At 44.1% G+C, this 22,562-nt stretch overlaps 1 protein-coding gene across 1 annotated transcript in view; it reads left to right on the forward strand.

The window, feature by feature from the left end:
• The window catches only part of SDC2 (syndecan 2), a 102,763-nt gene extending 80,830 nt beyond the window's left edge, over positions 1-21,933 (forward strand). Inside the window, exons 2-5 of the mRNA XM_010968017.3 lie at positions 7,899-8,010; positions 15,600-15,736; positions 19,586-19,721; positions 20,664-21,933. Of these exons, the coding sequence (XP_010966319.3) occupies positions 7,899-8,010; positions 15,600-15,736; positions 19,586-19,721; positions 20,664-20,827 (549 nt within the window). The 3' untranslated portion in view covers positions 20,828-21,933. The remainder of the gene's footprint in view (positions 1-7,898; positions 8,011-15,599; positions 15,737-19,585; positions 19,722-20,663) is intronic.
• The last annotated feature ends 629 nt before the right edge of the window (positions 21,934-22,562 follow it).

Below are 22,562 nucleotides of genomic sequence, written 5' to 3' on the forward strand. Positions count from 1 at the left end.
CTGTACCAAGTTCTCGATTAAAGAGAAATGTGACCGGGGACCTGTATCCTATCTGTTCTGTGTGTCATAATGTTTGGGGGCAGAGGAGGGGCCCATCATTCTGCTAAATAAGCTTCTCGGTCATCATATCTGAGATGCTGGTTTAAATTTACCCAGCAAACCCCTTACTGAGCCAGGTACCGGTCTTGTAGACTCATGGTAGGAAGAAAAATAATTTTGAAACACTGGCTACACCTACAGTGAAGCACCTTCTCTGAAAATGCTGTTGAATCTGTTGAATCATAAATGTAAATTCAGATGAGCCAAGTAATCCTTTGGCAAGATTTTTTTGCTGTTTTTCTTAACAGGCTGATTATTGTGCTGAGCATTTTATTAGCAAAAGATTTTATTTGAGCTTTGTTGGCTAGGAAATCTAACTGCTTTGAACCACATTCAGTTCTTTTTTTAAACAAAGGGGAGAATTTCTACTGTTAAGTACACTAACTCAGTGTTACTTTTTAAAACGCTTTCCAGCCATTTAAATGTTCCCCAGAGACTTAGTGTCGTGCCCGGCTCATGGGAGACCTTCTCAATGAGCTGGCAGCTTCTTCTAAGGTCATCCTTATCTTTCTGGTAGTCCTCCTCACGGCGTACGGCTGAATTCCAGACTGCCTTTTTTAAAAAGAGACCTAGTGAGAGTACCTTCATTTAATTTTCCCTGATGTGAAGTAACCAGGTAATTTATTTAAAATACATGGTTATTTGCTTTCACCAAATGGCTTAAAGCTTGGGTTCAGCCTTTCAGAAAAAACGGGTCCTCTCCTGCTCTTTGTTGAACCTTTACCACATGAGCAGTAAGGGAGGCAGAAAATACCAGGCCTGGTCCCGGTTCTGGGACCTTTTCAAGGAATCCACATCCTCAGTGGTGAGGTAAGAGTCCCGCCCTGTGTGTAGCGTCCAGCGGGCAAACCCACCGTGACCGGCAGGTTCCAAATGAGGGGTTCAGACGTGAAGGATTGTAAACTGATACTGTAGGAACTCTGTCATCCACTGTGCCTTGGTTTGTTTCGTAGAACTAGTTGAATTTTTCCAGTTGCCCATGATTTGACTTTTTAAAAATTTGTTTTTTAATACGTCATATTTATGGGCAGCCTAGTCATCTTTTTGCCTCACTTCGCACCAAAATGTGATTCTACCTTCCTAGAACCTGATTTTTTTTCTTTTCAGGATTGGATTTTTTTTCCAAATACGCACCAGTAAATAATTTAAACTAATTCCCCACTTTATGGAAGGTATGCTGAAGTGTTTCTTAAAGTTAGAGACTTAAGATTTTTATGTAATTAAGGACTAGTCTAGGTGTTTGAAGCAGGGCTGAGCTAAAGATCTTAAGGATTTCTTAAGTAGGGATTTAAGAATTTGCTTGACCTCGCCTTTGACCTCAGCTTTGTAGGTATTATCTACAGGATAGTAGAGTAGGCCTAGGACATAGGGCATTGTTTAGGGACCAGGTAATTTTCTGTAAACAAACCCTTAAAATAAGTGCTTGGTAAATACAGTTCTGTTTGCTTGTAAACATATAGTGCAGCCACGTCTCATATGTTCAAGGACAACAGTATCTTTTCCCAGCAATAAACATAAGTTTCTTTCCTTTTATTGTATCTTTGGCTTGGATGGGACGCCTGATAGAGATGAAGGTATTACTAAAAATGAATGATTGACACTTGATGTACATGGCCCCGGACAGCCTTCCTATGGACAATTTACAGGACGTTAGACAGAGAAGAAGTTGCTAAGCTAGACCTCTAATTCTTGACACAGATTTTTCCCCCCATCTATGATGCCAAGAAGGCTAGTTCTGAAAGATGTTAAAGTGATTTTCTAGGGGGAGAATTTCCATGGCCAAAGTTTGAAAGTGCTGGATGAAGCAGAGTTCAACATAACTGTTTATTACAGTTCTTCTAGGGGCCTTTATTATGATGACATGTGAATCACAAGGAGGGGAGGGAGAGGGGGGCACAGCACGGCCAACACTCTCAATGCGCACAGACTTCGCAGCCTGGACTTGGACGTGAATCCCTGCTCCCCACTTCTGAGCTGTAGGTCTTTGGACAAGCCTCAGTTCCTTGGTCTGCACTGGAGATTGTTGAGGTGATTAAATGGGCCAGTGCTTATAAAACCCTTAGCACAAAATGCCTAGCACATAATAAACACTTAACAGTTAGCGGCAGCTAATCCTTCTGAACCCCAGGCTGACCGGCTCCGATCGCATCATGTCGTGGGGCATTGCAGTGCAATAGAGCGAGCCCAGAACCAGGTGCCAGATGTTCTGGGCTCCAGTTTGGCCACCAGTTAGACTGAATGGTTTTAAGTGACTTGGCCACTATGGTGTTGTGTGTCTCCCGTTTGAAACAAATAGGTGGTCTTGATGCTTATAACATCCAGTCAAGCTCTAAGACACGTTCCTTTGGGCTCTACCTAAGTCAGAATTGGCAAGTTCATCTTAAGGGCAAGTAAGTCATCCTCTGTGAGACCTTGTGGGAGAAAATTTTAACTATTATTTCATTTACCATGGTGTGTTAGCTAGTCATAAAATACTTTATAGTTATTATTAAGTCACCTCTGGAAAGATAAGCTGAAGTTACAACCAGCTTGGTGTTTCATAGTCACCATAGAAGTTAATATGCGTCTGAATCGAAATCAGGATGAGACTTTATCCTAAAACTAAGAGGCATCTTGTAGGTGTTGGTTTTCTATGATGTGATACAGAATGTCATATCAGGCCACATGCATCTTTAATTTTTATGTCCAAAGGCTAATTTTCTGACAGCTGGGACCGAGGGTGTGTGGTGTCCATAAATAGCTTGTTATCAACCTAAGCTTAAACTGTAACTTTAACACCTACTGCTTTGCGCTTTAATTATCTGGACCACTGTCTATCGGTCTCACTGGTTTAAGGCATTTAGAGGACATTCATCTAGTAGATAAGGCAGTGTACCTTTCAAAGAAGACCTTGAGTTTCTAAATAACAGATTTCCAGCCTGGCAGTTTGAAACATGGTATTTGTCGGATGTTGGGGTTACCTCCACAAGAAAAATCCGACAAGTAGGTTTGTTCAGTGCCTCTCCCACAAATCTTCTCTGTGGAGAAAATAGGCAGGTTTGTGATATTTCTTACTAAAACCGAGGTTAGTGCACTTACGGTCCTCCAGGCACTGAATCAGCATTTTCTCTGTTCATGCTTATTAAAAACACCATTAAAGTTTGGGCTGAATCATTTTGTCAGAATACTAGTTTTCATCATCCTCAATATGCGAGGCCTCGATCACCACTGCTTTTCTCAGTTTTCTCTCCTTAGAGGAGTTTATTTCCCCCTTAAGGGTTCTGCATAAAGGAAATTGGTGTCACCAGGTCTCTTGGTGGAGTTTTTCTGTCACGGAGCCTGTGATTTGTAGAGGAAGTGGCAGCAGCTGACACTGGAAATGCAGGTGAGGCCATGTGGGTAAAAAGGTGTCTTTCAAGACACAGGAGTTTTTCTTCCATCCTATAGGTGATAGGGAGCCAATAAAGGGTTTTTAGGAGGGGAGTGATGTGGTCATATTTAAGAATGGTCCCTCTGGGATGGGGAGGGTATCACGCAGTGGTGGAGCGCGTGCTTCGCATGCATGAGGTCCTGGGCTCAATCCCCTGTACCTCTATTAAAATAAATAAGTAAATAAATAAACCAAATTACCTCCCCCCAAGAGAAAAACAAAACAAACAAAAAATAAACAGTAAAGAAAAAAAAAAAAAGAATAGTCCCTCTGCAAACAGTGGATTCAAAGACAGAGGCTTGCAGGGTGGCCAAGGGAAGGGGCCTCTGTACTGGCCCAGGCCCCAGACGACCAGGTGGCTGCTGTTTGGGGGATACGGAGGAAGGGGTGGAGTTGAGGAGGTGAGCACGTGTCCTGCCTGCCCTCTCGGCATTGTGGGAGTGCAAGCCTCGGTCAGGGTGCCTTCTCCCCCGGGAAGAGCTGCCCCCTCTCTGGAGGCAGTTCCGTGCTCCGCTTCTGTGGCCGAGCGTGGCATAAAGCAGGAAGCTCCATTTGGGTCTGCAGTACGTTCTCCCCGACGTGGTACCGAGTTGCTCTCCTCAGCTTCCCTTTGCTCTCCTGTACGCACATCTTGCATTAGCCAAGGGGGAAGAGGTCTGAAAGATCAGCTTTGTTTTTCTTCCAGCTTGTACTCTGAGCCCTGTTAGCCAACAGCATTGGCACTGCCTCACAGAAATGGCCAGTCCCAAATTAAACAGCCTCGTTAGGAAACCCTGCCATCGGGCTGCAGCTCTGCCCTCCTGGGCTGTGCCTCTGCCCACCGCCCACCCTCGTCCACCCCCGGGTGACTTTAGTCCAGTGTCTCTGTCCGTCCCATCGAGCGTGAGAGTGCTCAGTGTGTCTGGGGGGCTTCTGCGTAGTGAGGCCAGTCACAGTTAGCTAGGTGAGAGGCAGTGCTCTTGAGTCACCCCTTTTCTTGGCTTTGGAGAGATGCACGTCTCGCCTCGAGGGAGGTTAGTGCATAATTCATTTCCCTCTCCAGGCAATCTTTTCAGCACAGAGTGCGGAGTCTTCACAAAAGGAACTGTCATGTTTGCAAGGGTGTTTTTTTGTTTAAAAGGAGAGACAAATGGAGGTGTTCTTTGCACATTATCTGCTGCAGAGTGACAAGGAGCCTGCATGTATTAAATTGGACTCTATGGAAGGATATTGGTCATTCCTCTTAGGTGCCTGGTGCCCCTGACGTCAGCACAGGAGATAACTTCTAGTGTGATGTCAAAATTATTTGCACCACACTGGAGGGTGAAGGGACAAACACTTTTAGCTGCCCTTGAGCGCATTAAACATCCCATCAGCCTCAGGACCACCCTGAGGCCCTGCAGAGCCCAAGTGGTCCAGACCAAGCCAGCTTTTCTAGACGCATCCTAACCCTCCACCCCAAGTCTTGTAGTAATTCAGGCCTGACAGCTTCTTTCCTCCTCAGGAGCTGGTTGTCCTGGAGAAGTCAGTTGCTTATCGAGCTACCTGATGCGGTTGAACTACGAGGTGGGCAGAATTCTTTGGGAGACAATTTTGGCCCATCTGCCTTTTAGTGTGACAGATGTGTCAGTCACCTAATGAACAGAAATTCAGTTTACAAATAGGGATTAAGTATGTTCGTGTGGCCCATGCCACCAAATACTTCTTTGACAGAGCCAAGAGGACAATGACAGTCATTCATTGTTGAGAAAAGGCAAACAGGTTTCAGCTTTGAAGACTCGAGGTTGCTTAAGAAGGTGCAATGCAAGTGTATGGAGGTTTGGGGCCAGTGATCTCCTGGGCTTTGTCTCAAGGTATTTTTAAATCTCCTCTTTGATTTCATCGTCAACCCATTGGTTTTTTAGTAGCGTGTTGTTTAGTCTCCATGCAGTCATTTTTTCCCCTAGTTTTTCTTTCTGTGGTTGATTTCTAGTTTCATGCCACTGTGGTTCGGAAAGATGTTTGAAATAATTTCTATCTTCTTAACTTTGTTGAGGCTTGTTTTGTGTCTGAGTATGTTGTCTATCCTAGAGAATGTTCCATGAGCACTTGAAAAGAATGTATGTTCTGGTTTTTTGGGTATGTAATGTCCTAAAAATACCAACCTAGTCTAACTGTTCAATTGAGTCATTTAGTATCTCCGGTGCCTTACTGATTTTCTGTCTGGAAGAGCTGTCCAGTGACGTTAGTGGGGTGTGACAAGTCTCCTACTATTATTGCGGTCCCATCAATTTCTCCCTTTATGTCTGTTAGCATTTGTTTTATGTATTGAGGTGCTCCTCTATTGGGTGCATGTATGTTAGTGAGTGTACCATCCTCTGCTTATATTGCTCCTTTCCTCGGCTTTGGATTGAAAGATTGTAACTGTAGGAATCCTGGAGATCTTGTGCAATGTGTTAACTCTGAAACCTGAGTCAAAGGCCAGTTTGTTTTCTGTAATCTCAATCGGCAAATATTTATTGAGTACCCATGTACTCAGAGGGGCAGGGAGCACACACAGGTCACTGAAGACCTGCCTTCTCCAAGTATACTCTGCTGAGGGGCAAGCGAAAATACACAAAGCCATGAAAAATCACAGTGAGAGTTCGTCCTAAACTGTTCATAGGCTGCAAAATCCAAAATAGTAGTTTGTAACAAAGGGACAGGACTAGAAAAATCAGATCATGTTTTGTAGACAGGATTTGAGAGGGTCCCCCAGGTGAAGTTCACAGGACAAAGTTTAAATTACTAACAGAACAGCAAACAAACAACCCAAGCAGTGTTTACTGAGCACCTGCTATATGCCAGATGCGGTGACTGCGGGGAGTTGGGGTGCATGAAAGATGGATGAGGCACAGTCCTTGCCCTCAGAGGAGCTGAGAGTCTACTAGGGGTCAGTTGAGTTGATGGGTGGACCGTGGAACGCAGGGCTCCTGAAACAGTCAGTACACAAGCTTTGGGAATTACAGCCTGGAACGGTGAGAGCCTTGGAAACCCGGATCATGCAGGATGGCCTCAGATTGAAGAAGAGTTAAGCCCTGAGTGTTCTAGCGGAAACATTCCAGCACGCTCTTGGCTCAGGGTAGTCCCTCAGTGCCTGCAGGCCAGACCACCGGGAAACCAGTCCCTAAGGTTTCAGTTCTCAGAATGGGCTGATGTGGTCGCTCAGACAAAGTGGGCTCCCCTACTTTTCCGTTGTTTGGCCCTGAAGCCTGGAGAATAAAGGCTGAGGTTCGGGCTGGCCCCATTGTCCTTTAAGGAAGGTAACAGCCCCCATGACAGCTGGAACAGAAGGCTTTAAGAGGAAATCTAATAAGAGCCATTGTAGTAAGGGAAACTTTTTTTTTTTTATGATTCCTATTAGGAACAAAAATTTAATTTGATTTTAAAAAAAGTAGGGCAATGATGAGTGTTGCCTGTTTCCAAACACAAATGTTTTCAAGCTGCTGTATTTGTTTCTGGGCTTTCGTGAGATGCTGATGGTAAAATATCAATTTACTAAAACCATTTAAGAAGAACTGTACATGTTCTCTGCCTCCAGTTCATGCGTGCTGCTCTCTTGGCAGGATTAGGTTGAATTTTAACACCGAAACTCTTACTGAAGCGCTAAGAAGCTGTAGAGCTGGTAATTTAGTAGACGATCCCTCTCCATATTCAGCGTGTGAGTTGCTGTCGTTACCAAGTGCCAGGAGTGTAAAAAGAATGTGCCCCTGTGGGTTTATCTGCATTTGTCATTAAAGCTCTGCTGAGCCAGTGAGACCTAGACGCACGGCTTGTGGTGGGCTGTCACCCTGGTCCCTGAGCCTCGTAGGCACTGCTCCCGACGGGTGTCATCTGGGCTGTGGTGGGGAGCCCTGGATAGCCTGCCTGTCCTCCCCGGGAGCTGCCAGTGGGGGCCAGGTAGTGGCGATGCTCTGAGCGTGGCCAGGCCTGCAGCCATCCAGGGGGCCTTGGAGGATCCCTGGTGGTGCTTTTGCCTAAGCACACTAACACATCTCCAAGAATGTCTTAAATACTTAGAGCGTTTTGTAGCTTTTCTAGTAAGGGAGCCTCTCAGCGACTGTGACAACAAGAATGCGTGAGATGGTCACTGGGGCCCCTGGAACTCAGACAGGTTTAGTGGAGCGCAGTGAAAGGAGTCTGGGAGAGACACTGCGGTCCCTGAGCCATCTTCACACCACTGAGTTAGGCTACACAGGCCTCCCTTGGAGGCCTTCGTCTGTGGTCAGCCCTTGACATGATGCAGTTTGTCAGGGGGTCCTGAGGAAGGGAAGGGCCAGAAATGTGGGTTGAGGGGGAAGGTAGTCACCGAGGTGTAAACCTGAAGAGTAAGTTCAATAAGCTCATTTCCTAATCGCTCACCATCCTGAACCCCTTCTCTTTCCTTTCTCAGCGGGCAGAGCTGACATCCGATAAAGACATGTACCTTGACAACAGCTCCATTGAAGAAGCTTCCGGAGTGTATCCTATTGATGACGACGACTATGCGTCTGCGTCAGGCTCGGGTAAGGCTGGCTACATCCACGCTCACCTCTGTTTTCATGCTTGTACATGCTCGTGCGCGCGCGCACACACACACACACACACACACACACACACACACACACACACACACTACTGGAACTTACTTCTTAGAAACAGCAGGTAGGATGCGCAGTGGTTAAGAGCATGCTCTGTGGAGTCCAGGAGCCTGGCTGTGAAATCTAGCTCTCCACCACTTAAGCTGTGAGATCTTGGGAGCGTGTTTAACTTGGCTGAACCTCAGTTTCCTCATTTATAAGATGGACAGTAATGACAGTGCCTACCACACGGGCTTGTCAGGAGGATAAAAGGGGTTGATGCATATGTAGCTCTCAGAGTTTGCTGCTTGGCATGTAGTCAGTTGTCCCATCAACATTAGCTTTTATTTTATTATTAAGGCTTTCAGAGTGATGTCATGGAAACCACCCTTAGTGAAATCCCTCAAACACTAGTTTCATAAAACCGCCAACCCTGCATTAAAGATGATAAATGAGACTAAGGAGAGTGATACTTTCTTGTTCCTAGTGTATTGCTCTAAAGTAGGAGGGAGAAAGTAGCAGCCAAGTAAAATGATTGCTCAGTGATATACTCAGCTCCCATGGTGTATCAGTTATCTATTGCCTCAGTGGTGCCTCGTAACAAATCACCCCACACGATAGTGGCTAAAAGCAACGATTGTTTATTTAGCTCATTATTCTGCATGGTGGCAGTTAGGCTGGGCTAACTGGGCTCCATCACGTGTCAGTGGTCAGCTGCAGGTTGGATTTGCCACTTTGTTGTTCTTGTTGACTCTCTCATAACCTTGGGGCAACTGGGCAGACCTGGCTCTGGTCCCTTCAGTCTCTCATCCTCCAAAAGTTCAGCTGTTTATCTTCAGGGAAGAAGCAGAGATCCCAAGAGAGCAAGCAGGAGTGTGCAAAGCCTCTTAATGCCTAGGCAATTTCACTCCCACATTTGATTGGTCAAAGCCAGTCAGAAGGCCAGCCCAGACTCCACCTCTTAGGAGCTGCAGGGTCACATGGCAGAGGAAGTGGAGACTGGGGGGAATAAAGGACTTGTCCATTTTTGTGGTCTACCATGCCTGGTAAATGTCTCACCTGTGCCAGGATTGGCCCCCAAGGAGCTGAAAGAGGGAGAGTTTGTGCATGTGCTAATGGTCAGGGCAGGAACTCGAGGCCAACAGCATGCTGGGAAAGTCTCATCCAGGGTTCTTCCTTGACTTGAGTTTTCATTGTCCGTTGAATAGACATTAGAAGTGATGCTGAATGGAGATGTCTCACCATCAGATTGGCCTGGGCTTCAGAATGACCCAGAACCAAGTAAAATTAGTTGTGTCCCTGGTGGAGATAAAGCTATCTGAGTGAGTGTTTTAGGTTGGAAAACAGCAAGTCTGAGAAAGAAAGAGAGGTGGTGGCTGACCTAGTAACAGTGAGCTTACAGTGCAGTCCTAGTGTAAAAATAGCCCTGGTTATTCTGGGGAGGGCGATAGATATCACACACACAGGATGAGTGTGAAAAGTTGTTCTCTGTAGCCCACAACTCTATTAATATCGTTCACTCCTGGCACCTCAATTTTTTTTCTTCAGCACCTCCAAAGTGCTTTGTAACTGTCTTCTTCAGCATGTCCCAGGAAATAATACATGTGGACACTTTTGGGTCCCCATCTCACAGATCTTAGGATCTACGAGGTGTTAGAGATTTATAGAGTTTGTCATTTTGCCGGTGTCTGCCAAGATTGTCCTTAAGCTTAATATAAAGAATGTAGGTTCAGTCTCGCTCCTCTGGCAGCCCCCACACCCCACACCCAGGTGAAAGGGGTTTGAAGTGGCTCATCTGAAATCCTGAACCACTCGTCAGACAGATCGAGCTGAGACCACATTGCTTTTGCCTTGGCTTCAGCCTTGGGCAGGTCATTGCGGCAAAGAAGTGGATCATCCTAAATTTTGGAAACCTCCTGGCACTGCACTGGGGATGTGGATTTTCAGCTTAAAGGTAGTAGAAGTTGTAACTAAAAATGGAAAGAGAGGTGGGGGATGGATAAATTAGGAGTTTGGGATTAGCAGATACAAACTACTATATATAAAATGGATAAGCAACAAGGGTCCTACTGTACAGCACAGAGAACTATATTCAATATCCTGTAATAAACCATAATTGAAAAGACTATGAAAGAATACATATATATTTATAAGTGAATCACTTTACCGTGTACCAGAAGCTAACGCAAAGTTGTACATCAACTATACTTCAATAAAAATTTTTAAAAGAAGAAACTCAGGATTATAACAACAAAAAAATTGTAAAGCCCTGGCTGTGTGTCAGGCACTGTTCCCAGCCTTTTAACGTCTCTGTGAGGATAGATTCTATTGTCTCCATGTTCCACGTGGGAAAACCTGAGGCTCAGGGAGATCCAGTAACTTGCCTTAGATCTCACGGTTGGAAAGTAATGGAGCTGGGCCAGGGGCCGGGGAGCTGGGCTTGAGAGTGTGTTCTTTTTCAGTTCTCTGCTCTACTGCCTCCTCGTGTCAAAAAAAGCTCCAGCCTTGAATGAGGAGACCTGACTAGTTGATGCCCAGCCCCAGCTGGTACCAGGGATCCTCCCGGGCTTTGGCCAGTGTTCCCCCTGTACCGTGCTATATTCATGGACTCAGGGTGGGCACTGGTGGATGTGAAAACTTCAGCCATTCACTTAAGCACTTCATGGGCATTCACTATGTACCAGACCCTATGGCATATTCTTGGAACATAGAGATGAAAGATTAGGTCCCTGTCCTCAAGCCACCAATAGTCTGATGGGAAAAATGTAGAAATGAGAAAAAAAAAATCATTGTTACACCATGTCGTGGCCAATATAACAGAGGAAGATGTGTACAACAGAAACTTAAGAGTTAAGTGTAGAGTTCTGGTTAAAGATGGCAGATTGAACACACATGCCTTCCAATGCTCAGCTAAACCGACAGGAGAGAAATTGGGCCTACACTCACAAGGACACACAAGACAGTACAGGAGGCAAAGGGCACAATGTTTTGAAAGCTGGGAAGCAGATGGGCTGGTAGTAACAGACTTGGCAGATGTGAGAAAGCTGAGTTAGCCAGTGGGGGGGGTGGGGAGAGCCAGGAAGCATCCCTGTGGGGCCCCAGAATTGATGGCATTAGATGGAGGCTGAGAGTGATACTAAACTCAGGATGATTGGTTGAAAGTCTGCTTAAGAAACAAGGAGATTCTCTTAATTCCTTCCCACCATAATGCAGCAAAGGGACAGATGCTCCGACCTCAGAAGGAAACTGGAGGCTTATTACCTGGGAAGGTAGAACAGAGGGTCTTTGGACTAGGCATGTACCAGCACAGATGGGGCTGGGGGTACCACCTGGAAAACAGGGAGAAAAAGTTCTTAGATGAAAAGCTGCTTAATGCAGAGATATTCCCACCTGTCTCCTCCCAGCCAGTTCCCGGAACACCGACAGTCTGGCCTTCACCCTCTCTAGGGAATTGGATCAACTCGGAGGAAACAGCTCCGAGGCACTGGCACTGGCAGCTCTCCAACAAAACGCACAACTCTGACTGGTGGTGCCCATGTTTGACAAGCCTCTCCCATGTGCCCAGAGCTTCTAGTAGCTTCTCAGCCTTTGCTTCTTAAGTGTGAGAAGACAACCAAGGCTCTCCAGACATTTATGGGTAGTAACTCCTGAAAGACAGAGACCTCCCCACACCCCGAAATTGGAAGAGAACAGAAACTCACAGGGGGAGAACTTAGAGAAAAACTTAATACATTTGGAGAGATAAGAAGATGCTTTAGTAGTGAAACAACAAGAGGATCCTATAAAAAAGGAACATTCTGAGAGTTTCAAGAGTCCCTGGAGAGTTGGACCTGCCATGTTAGAAATGAAAAACTCGTTAGGACTTGAGATAATTCAGGAATAGTTATTCATTCATTCAACAGGTGTTTAATACTGACCCCCTGCATGGGGCACAGACACCGTTCTAGGTGCTAGGAACACTTCAGGAAATAAAATCTAATGATGATTTCTCTGATGGTGGAATAATCTTATTTATTCCTCACTGTATTTCTGTTTCCCAGTTTCACTTGTGAAAGTGTATTTTTTTTAACATGTTCTTTTTATAAGTAAGAGAAAAAAAATTTTTTTTAAAGGAGAAACTCAGTGAACTGTGGAAACAGAGAAAGAAACAGTTGGGCAATGGACAGAGAGGGGATGACGTTGATTCTGGCAGGAGAGAGTGTAAGCGGGAGTTTCCCAGGTGGAAACGGGCTCTGGGCTGAGGCATCTCAGGCAGAGAGGATGGTGAGAGGTAGAAGTCAGGGATGAGGGAGATGTGATCAGGAGGGCTCCCAGGTTTCTGGCTGGGACAAGAGCATCAATCTTTTTCATAAAGAGAATATATAGAGTACATGAGCCACCTGAGGTGGGTCACTCATCTGTCTCCAGTGTAAGAAGTGCCAGCTTGACATCAAGCAACCTAAGTGTCCATCGATAGATAATTGAATAAAGAAGATGTGGTGTATATATGTGTGTGTGTGTGTATATATACACACACACACACAATGGTATATTACTCAGCCATAAGAAAGGATAAAATAATGCCACTTGCAGCAACATAGATGGACTTGGAGATTATCATTCTAAGTAAAGTAAGTCAGACAGAGAAAGACAAATAACGTATGATATCACTTACATGTGGAACCTAAAAAATGGTACAAATGAACTTATTTGCAAAACAGAAATAGACTCACAGACATAGAAAACAAATTTACCAAAGGGGAAAGGATAAATTGGGAATTTGGGATTTGCAGATCCAAATAGATAAACAACAAGGTCCTACTGTGTATAGCACAGGGGACTATATTCAACAGCTTATAATAAACTATAATGGAAAAGAATATGAAAAAGAAAATATGTTTGTATCTGTAACTGAATCACTATGCTGAACACCAGAAACTAACACAACATTGTAAATCAACTATACTTCAATAAAAAAAAAAATTTTAAAGCGTCAGCTTGAGGGAATTTTCTACTTTACAAAATCTCTTCTCTCACAACAAATTCTCTACACCTAGTTTGATGATTCGTATTTGGAACTATTGTGAACCAAGAGAGCCTTGAAAGCCCTTAATTGAAAATTTTTCATTTATCTTTGAATTTTTTTTGTAAGAAGCAAAACAAGCATATTAAGTATAAAAACATTGACGGAAAATCAGGCAGGCTGATAGAAAAGAACAGTGCATTTCTGGAGCCATCATTATTAATGACTTATATTCATGTAACATTTTATGTGCACAGAATGCTTTCAAATATGTTATCTTGTTTGCACCCCTGAAAGTTAGTTGTTATCCCCATTTTAACAGGTGAAGAAACTAAGACTCAAGTATTATTTGCCCCACGTCACAGAGATAATAAATGCCAGAATCAGTGCTAAGTTTGTTTAGTGCCAGACCCAACATTGATTTCAAACGTCCCTTACCATTTTTTCGCTATATAATGAGAGTACAAACCAGAGACAGTCAGTATACTAAAATATTTTAAAATGAGCCACGGTTAGTCTCTGCACTGTTCCCAGTGTGTGACCTCTGACTCTTTGAACTGCTTGTTACAGCGACACGATTCTGGGCGGATTTTGAGGGTATTCATCATTTGTTCCTGTCTGAGGAAGCAGGTTAGCTGGAGTTACAGACTTTGAGGGCTTTTTCTTTTTTTTTTTTAAGTTGTTACAAATTTGACAGATGATCAACTTAAAAAGAATGCTATATTTGAATATAATTGTAAGAAATTTTCAAATATTATTCTTTGCCCAAAGACAAAAAAAGAAAAAGTATAGTGCCCCAGCTGGCAGTCAGTGGTCAGTCCTGTGGGCGTTGGGACTCTGTGAGACACTCAGGGTGCAAACCAGATGCAGACCCTTGGCCACATGGAGCTTCAGTCCCATAGGGGAAACTTCAGTCAACAGTTTCACAAATGAGTTGTTACAACTGATGATAAATGCAATTAGGGTAAGAAAGGTGGCGCTTAAAAAAAAAAAACATTTAACCGAGACTAATAGGAAGGGAGACCTTCTCTAAGGAATGACATTTGTGCTGAAGTCTGGAGACGAGTTAGGAATTCACTAGGTAAGGGCTTCTGGCCGAAGAACAGGGGACCACGGCTGGAGGTCAGGGGACAGCAGGGAGAATGATGCTGGAGGAAGCTGGCAGGGTCGGCCAGGGCTGGACCACATGGGGCTAGGCTGAGGCATTTTATGTTCATCTTGAGAGCAGCGGTGTGTCATTGTAATGGTTTTAAACAGGAGGGTGATGGGGTCACAGCCAGTTTGTGGACAGTGGACTGAAAGGGAGCTACTACAAAGAAGGTGGATACAGAGCTTCGTGGGAAGATGACAGTGGCTTGGATGAGGGTGGTCGCCCTGGAACTATAGAAAGGTGTTAGAGTGAGGACATAATAAGAAGGTGAAATCCACAGACCTGGGTGATGGGTTTGCTGTAGTCGTTGGAAGAGGGAGTGAGGGTGTGATTTAGAGGAATGGAGGGTTCCATCCACTGCAAGACAACCTGGGGAGAAGAAAGGTTTGTAGCGGGATGGGGAGGGAGAGGATGAGTTCTGTTTGAACAGGATAGAGATGTACCTTTGAATCATTCAAGTGAAAATGTCAAGTAGGCCAGCGGATATGTGGGTCTGATTTCAGAGGAGTGGCATAAGCTAGTGATGTCAACTTGGGTTTCGTTTGTATTTCGTTGGTGGGTGAAGCTGTGGGTAAGGGAGAAGCTGTAGAGTAAGAAGCAGCCTAGGGCTCAGCCTTAAGGAACTCTTCATGTTTCGTGTCCAGGTAGAAAAGAATGAGCCTGCAGAGGAGACTTACGAATAGCCGGAGAGGTGAGAGGAAAGCCAGAAAGTCAAAGTTATAGAAACCCAAAGAGAGTGTATTAAGAAGGAGGTGAGAGTTGACAGGTGTCCAGTGGTGCGAGGAGGTTCGATTCAGATGAGGACCACTCTGGAAAATGCCACTGGATATGGAATTGGAGAACAGGGATATTAACAAGACAGTACCAGTAGTGTGATGACAGGGGACATCTTACCAGAGCGGGCAGAGCAGGGAGTGGAGTAGATGGTGGGGAAAGGAGCTGGGGAGTACGTTCACTGCCAGCCATCAGAAAAGTCTGGCTCTAAAAGGGGGAGAGAGGGCAGTAGCTTGCTCAGATCAAGGGTCAGCGTGTGAGAGTCTTCCTTTTTTGTTATGTTCTAAAATGTAAAATGTAGCATATTTCAGCATAAAAAGGAAGACACCTCAAGAGTATGAGAGATTGAACATGCCAGTAAAAGGCTACTTGAGAATGTTCGAGATAATAATAGTATAGAAAAAAGGCCAGGCTACCCACAGATCCACTTTGAAATCACTTGTTCGTTTCCGTGAGGACGGCAGGAAGATTTGTGCTGAGTTAATGAGGAGCAGGTGTTTGGAAAGAGCGTGGCTGTCTGTCATTGTCAACCTCAGACAACATTGTCTAACCATGTAGAAGTCTGTGTCGTCATTCACATGCTCAGCTCACCTTTGCTCATTTTCCCAGGAGCTGATGAGGATGGAGAGAGTCCAGAGCTGACCACATTGCGACCACTTCCAAAGATACCGTTCACTAGTGCTGCTCCGAGAGTGGAAACCACGACGCTGAACAAGCTCCAGAACAAGATCCCTGCTCAGACGAAGGTGTGTTTTGTTTTGCCTTGTGTTGTCAGGTTATTGTAAAGTGCCTTTTTTAAAATTGTACAGCATGTTCCTTTTAAGAGGCACCATTCTAAATTGTGTAAGGACAAATGGTCTTTTCATCATTGGCCCAGTCACCCATGTGGCAGCTGGTTTACCATATGGTTCTTTTGTTTGTTTGTTTGCGGAGAAGGTAATTTGATTGATTGATTGACTGTTTATTTATTTATTTTTTAATGGAGGTACTGGGGATTGAACCCAGGACCTCGTGCATTCTAAGCATGCACTCTGCAACTGAGCTCTACCCGCCAACCCTTACCACATGTTTATTTGACCACTTGTCATGACTGAGTCTCTTGATGTTAGCAACCATTAGGACTCCGTAGCTTGAGACAAAAAACTCAGTTTTGGCATTTCGTGGTAGAGTTTCTCCTAGGCAAAACCTAATTTGACATAGAGCTCTCTTGTCAGTTGATAACAGTGGATTGGAAATTGATTTAAGATTTTAAAAGTTGGCTTTAAGGAAGTAATTATGTCAGATTGAAATAAAGAAGGTAGACTTTTGGCAGATAAGCTCAGAAATTGAAGACCCCAAAACATTTTGATGTACTCTTGGTATCATTTGTGTTCGATGTAGTAATAATAAAAATGCATCCATTTGTGGGAGATCTGTTGCGTGCTACTCATTGTGTCAAGCACTATTCTAGGTACTTCTGATAATATTAATAATGAATAATATTAATGGTGATTAAATTGTCTACTTTTAGTTACATGCCTAAATTAAACATTGCCTCTAGGATACCGTTAATGTAGACTCTGCTTTTGAATAGGTCTCACAGTGGCATTAATGTCACTGTTACAGATATTCTGTCTAGTTTGTTAATTTATGTGACAAAAATAAAAGCACAGTTGTTTGTTCAAGCAGAGCATCACTTATAATCTTTCACGTCCTTTCCATTTCCATGACATCCAAACAGCCAGCCATGGATGTGACAGGTCTTGAATGGGCTTCACTGCATCCCTGTGCAGCCTTTCCTTGTGCCTTTCACTTGGCAGGTGTGTACAGGAGTTAAGGTATCAGATTAGTTCTTTGCTGTAGCAGTGGTTCTTATTAGTGAAACCCCTGCTTTCGTACAATAATAGAACTTTTCTGTTTAAAGAGTGAGTGTTCCATCCAGAGCGCCCAGAAGCTCGTGCACTGACGGGCCATTCCTGTGAGTACGTGGTGGCCCTAGTTCTGGGGCGACCTCCTGTCCCCACAGCTACAGACCCCTGAAGTAGAAGCTCCTTCCTGGCTGCTGGGCATCAGAAGCTGATCAGAGGCCGTGGAAATGTCACCTCTCGGGTGATTTTAGGGACTTGGAACACCTGAGGGGGAATCATGGGATTTGTCATAATAATGGGACACAGGTGCTGGAGGTGAGCTCAGCTCAGTCTCTGATATGACAGTGGCTACTTCCATTCGCCTCATTCACCACCAGAACTCGCTTATCTTTTCCCTCTGGTCACAAACCTGGGTCTCAACCTACCTGAGTTTCCTCTTCCTTTTCTTAACCCCTCCCTAACTGCTAACAAGCAGGGAAAAAGTTCCTAGGTTTGAACCCGGATAGTTCATTCTCTGACCTGTTGAGTTGTCTGTCCGGAATGCCGCCAGGCACCCAGTTAGTGAAGGGCTTTCCATGAGGAGAGTGGCAGGAACTTGGGCAGAATGCTGCCAGTGGGCTCTTCTCTGCTTTGCCGTGGTACCTGAAAGCCAGGGAGACCTTTCCTGTTTTCTCCTCCCGCAGCCATGGGGAGAAGAGTGAAACCTGGGCTGCACATTGTACAGCAGTGGAATGATCATTTCCCTGCAGCCTCTGCTTTTTGTAAGTCATGGTGGGTTGAGGTTTAAGGCACTGCAGGGTTTCCTGCCACCTGGGAAAGTAAGACAGACATTCTTCATCACGCTTTCCTATGTGCCGTCTTCAGTGGGAGCCTCCCGTTCTGTCCACTGACCTCACATACTCTGGAGTTTGGATGGAGCCCAGCTAGTGATCCTTCTTTAGAAATACTGATGACCTTAAGGCATCCCAAGAAGGTGAGGTCTTTTGTGTTATTTAACCTTCTGAACTTAAGTGGCAGGTGGTCATTTTGGATGAATCCTGGCCTTCAGAAGCAGTCCGTCACTTCACTGGGCCACAGCTTACTGTCCTCATGAAGATGTTTGCCTCTTCTCAGGGAGAGAGGTAGCGCTAAGGAGGGTTTTGTCTGCAGTGATAGGCCAGTGGAGTTGGCAGTGTTTCTCATCAGTAGTATTGGCCAGCAAGAACTTCCTCCTGATAGAGAATAGCCAACTCATTTGAACTGAGCATCTCTAATTCAGTGGTTCTCAAACCATAGAATTGTCTGGAAAGCTTTAAATAAGTAGCAATAAAAATCAATGCCAGTTTCTCCACCCCAGAACAACTGAAATAGAATATCTAGTGGTGGACCTGTACACACACACACACACACACACACACACACACACACACACACACACACACACACATCTTAACTTTTCAAGTGATTTCAGATTTCACTGTAATCTTAGGTCATTCATACAAGATGCCCGGCGTTGGTGCTGAAGGTTAGAAAGCCAACAGATGATACATGTGTTACACTATGACTCAGAGATGATTTATGGTAGACGATAAAGTGTTCGGGGGTTTTAGAGAGGTGAAAGATAGAGAGGGCTTCATTAGGACAAATGAACAATGAAAGAAGTGAAAATTCTGGACTGGAGTTGGGAGAACGGCAGGAACCAAGGCATAGATTTTCAGAACCAGTTCTGGTAAATAAGTAGCGGTAGAGATGGCTTTGCAGGGCTTCCTGCTGAAGATTAAGCAGTGACCTGGGGGATCACCCAGGAAGCCACCTGGCACTTGCAGTTATGGGGTTGCTGCAAGAACTTGGGCATGATGTGATAAGGACCTTGACAAGGCTGTGGAGATGAGAATCTACGAAGACACTGAATTTGAGAGAATGGTGAAAGGAAGATTGTCGGTACCATTAATGGAAATGGAAAAAAGGGTCGATCTGATTTGATGGTACAGCTAAGGGTGAGGGTCCTGCAGGCTGCTGGGTAGGTGGGGATGATGCTGCCTGGAGGTGAGGTGGTGTGAATTACCATCTTAGATTTGTGCTTTATTTACAATTGCAGAATACTCAAGAATCTGAGCGTGCCCTTCATTGGATAGATACAGAAAGTGAGGTCCAGGAAAGTGATATGGCTTGATCAGGATCACACAGGAGCTACTTGCAAAACCCAGGCCCCCCGAAGCTCTAATCCAGGGTTTACTGGAGGTGTAAGAGTGAATAAATAGAGGGGAACATCACAGATGGAGCCTGGGGACTGCTCCCCACAGCGTGGCAGCAGGAGGAGCCCTGGGAGAACACATGGAGAGAACGCCTACAGAGAGGGTGTCATCCCAGTGCCCTGTGTAGCAGAGACGTGATGAAGGAGGGAGAACTGTGGCCATGCTGTTGGGTTGGAGTAGCCAGAGTGGGTTGTCAGAAGGGTGATGATAAAGTTAGAGATGTTTTGAAATGTCAGCTGAACCAACCTAACCATGTCATTAGGATTATTATGAACTCACTAACTATCCGTCTTGCCTATACACGTGACGGGTGTTATCTAAAACCATGAACAACGTGGGTCCGTCGTAGGACTCACCCATTGGTATACACGTCACCCAAAGAGATGATTCCAGTTATTTCCTGAACTTGGTGTTTGAAAAAAGCAAACTTTCGAGTGTGCTTATCTATTATTTCTTCTTTCCAGTACATTAAAAAAATTTTTTTGGTTATCTTTCTTTTTTTTCCCCATACCAGTCACCTGAAGAGATTGATAAGGAAAAAGTTCACCTCTCTGACTCAGAAAGGAAAATGGAGCCCGCTGAAGAGGATACAAACGTGTACACTGAGAAGCACTCAGACAATCTGTTTAAACGAACAGAAGTCCTGGCAGGTGAGGAGGCCAGTGGGGGTCAGATGGGAGGGTCCTTAACTAGGCCTGTGTTTGTCCAAGTGATATTCAGAGGTGTAGGTGAAGCTTGCTGAATGCTGCCTACCTACTGACAGCGGTCTTGAGGGCCTGTCTCCTTCCAGAACAAGAGATAAGAGTTAGGCAATGTTGTCTTTATTTTCCACCAGCTCCCTCAGCCTCCCCATTGGCCAGACACGTGGGTGGGGTTGGGGGAGGCAGGAAGAAGTTAAGGTCTGATCTGAATTGGTCCAGAACAGCTGGGCCTGGGGGCAGAGGGTGGCAGAATGTGAAGATCAGTCAGTCTTGAGCCAAGTCATCCTGTTTTCAAAATAACCATCAGAGAAGGAAAAGTTCTTTACTGGGCGGATAGTAGATACAGTGCCCAAGGCATTAAGAATGTTGTCTCTAATTTTAATTTATCTGGTGAAAGTATGAACATTTGATTTTAAAGGGGAAGATTTGCAAGATTTAAGAATACTTAATCCCGAAAACCATAGTCCCAAATCCTAAACTAGAAAGGAAATTTGCATGCTTTCATATTTACCTTTACAGAATTTAAGTCAGTTGTATCATGTCTTGAGCTTTCATTGGAAAAGCAATTAGAAGATGAGCCTACAACATGTGAATACTGAATTTCAGACTCAAGAATTTCAAAGTATGGAATTAGTTAGGTCACAGCCAGGTTTTTCGTACTGAGGCTTTTGAGTGATATTATTAATACTAATCAAAGAAAATATTGGGTCTCCTGAGGAATGTCAGATTTGCATAATCACCTGGTTGCTTCACTGAGTCCAGTTTTTCAGAGCTTGGGGGTTTTCAAATTAAGCTTTTTGTGAAAGCTTAAATTGGTTGGACTGGACAAAAGCTAGTTTCTGCCACCCTTGAATCTCTTCAGAAAGTGACCTTCCTTTCGGTGTGTTTCAGCTGTCATTGCTGGTGGAGTTATTGGCTTTCTCTTTGCCATCTTCCTCATCCTGCTGCTGGTGTATCGCATGAGAAAGAAGGATGAAGGAAGTTATGACCTCGGAGAACGCAAGCCATCCAGTGCTGCTTATCAGAAGGCGCCTACTAAGGAGTTTTATGCGTGAAAACTCGTCTTAGTGTCTCTATTTATGAGATCACTGAACTTTCAAAAATAAAGCTTTTGCATAGAATAATGAAGATCTCTGTTTTTTGGTTCTTTTTTTTTTTTTCATTAAAGGGCCATTCTGGCCCTTTAATGATAAAAGCCCATTGTATTTAAAACTTTTCATGTATTTCTTTAGAACAACATAAAATTAAAACTTAACATCTGCAGTGTTCTGTGAATAGCAGTGGCAAAATATAAATGTTACAAAAACCCTTAATGTTCATGGAATCGGTTTAAACTTTCATGCGCAAATATGAAGATTGTTTTTATCCTATGGTTCGAAGATGAAAGCTGTTTAATTTGTGTTAGCATGTCTCCGATTGACCTTACCAAGTTGGTCTTACTTTGTTAATTTATCTGTTTCCCTCTCCTCTGCTCTTCCCTCTTGTCCTCTTGAAAACAAAACAAAACTCTATGCCTTTTGTAGCTGTTACGGTGCAATTTGTCTTTGGATAATTCAGATTATGGTAATTTAGTGTATATGTGATTTTCAAATATGTAAACTTTAACCTCCACTTTGTATAAATTTTTAAGTGTCAGACTATCCATTTTACACTTGCTTTGTTTTTCGTCACCTGTAGCTTCAGGCAGATTTGCAATAGCAAATTAACGTGTAAAATTGGATTATCACCACAAAACTGTTTAGTCCTATCTATCTAATCGGGTCTTCTTTTGGGAGGATTTGATGTGAGTTACTGACAAGCCTCAGCAAACCCAAAGATGCTAACAGTATTTTGAGAAGTTGCTGCAGATTCCTTTGGCCACTGTATTTGTTAATTTCTTGCAATTTGAAGGTACGAGTAGGGGTTTAAGGAAAAAAATCAGTTTTTGTTCTTAAAAATGCATTTAAGTTGTAAACGTCTTTTTAAGCCTTTGAAGTGCCTATGATTCTATGTAACTCGTCGCAGACTGGTGTTAATGAGTATATATAACAGTTAAAAAAGGTTGGTATTTTATAAGCACAGACAATTCTAATGGTAACTTTTGTAGTCTTACGAATAGACGTAAATTGTAATTTGGGAACATAAAAACTACTGAATAAATCATGTGGCCTAATGTTGAAAATGTCACTGTTATAAATTTTGTACATTTTCGATCAAATGTATCTCTCCCCTCTGCTAACGACTGTCTGTGCTCAAGGATGATGTGGGTTTGATTTCTGAGTGTTCCACGGTGTCTGTAAATCGAAACCAAAGAGCTCGTTGACGAGGCTGTTTATTACCAGATCGGCTTCTGAACTGGCCAGAGGAAATCTGAATGTATCATCCTGTGTGTGTTTGGATGTAGATGTTGGAAGGCTGCCAGGGAGGGGATTGTGGATTTTGCAACCTTTATAGGATAGCTGATGGCAATATTGAGATGGAGGCCTGCTTTTGCAAATAACTTTTAGGAATATAAATTCCAAAGAACGAAAGGGGGCTTTCCTGACATCAGTACCTATGGCTTAGTCCTCCAGATTGTTTTACTTTTCAGACTGTGCTCTCAGTCTCTCCTGAAACTCAGCCGAAAAGCTGATAGATGGAATACCATCTTCCACACTGCAGAGGATGAGGAGGACAGGGAGGGTCTGTGCATTGAAGGGAGAGCGTCACTGCTTACGAACGAAATTGCCAGGGAGCAGTGATGCCTGAGGGTGAGGTGGAAATAATGAGGGTACCCTGTCTGGGGACATCCTTCTAACCGAACATTTCCTT

The sequence above is a fragment of the Camelus bactrianus genome, chromosome 25, assembly GCF_048773025.1.
Source record: "Camelus bactrianus isolate YW-2024 breed Bactrian camel chromosome 25, ASM4877302v1, whole genome shotgun sequence".
Taxonomy (NCBI): domain Eukaryota; kingdom Metazoa; phylum Chordata; class Mammalia; order Artiodactyla; family Camelidae; genus Camelus; species Camelus bactrianus.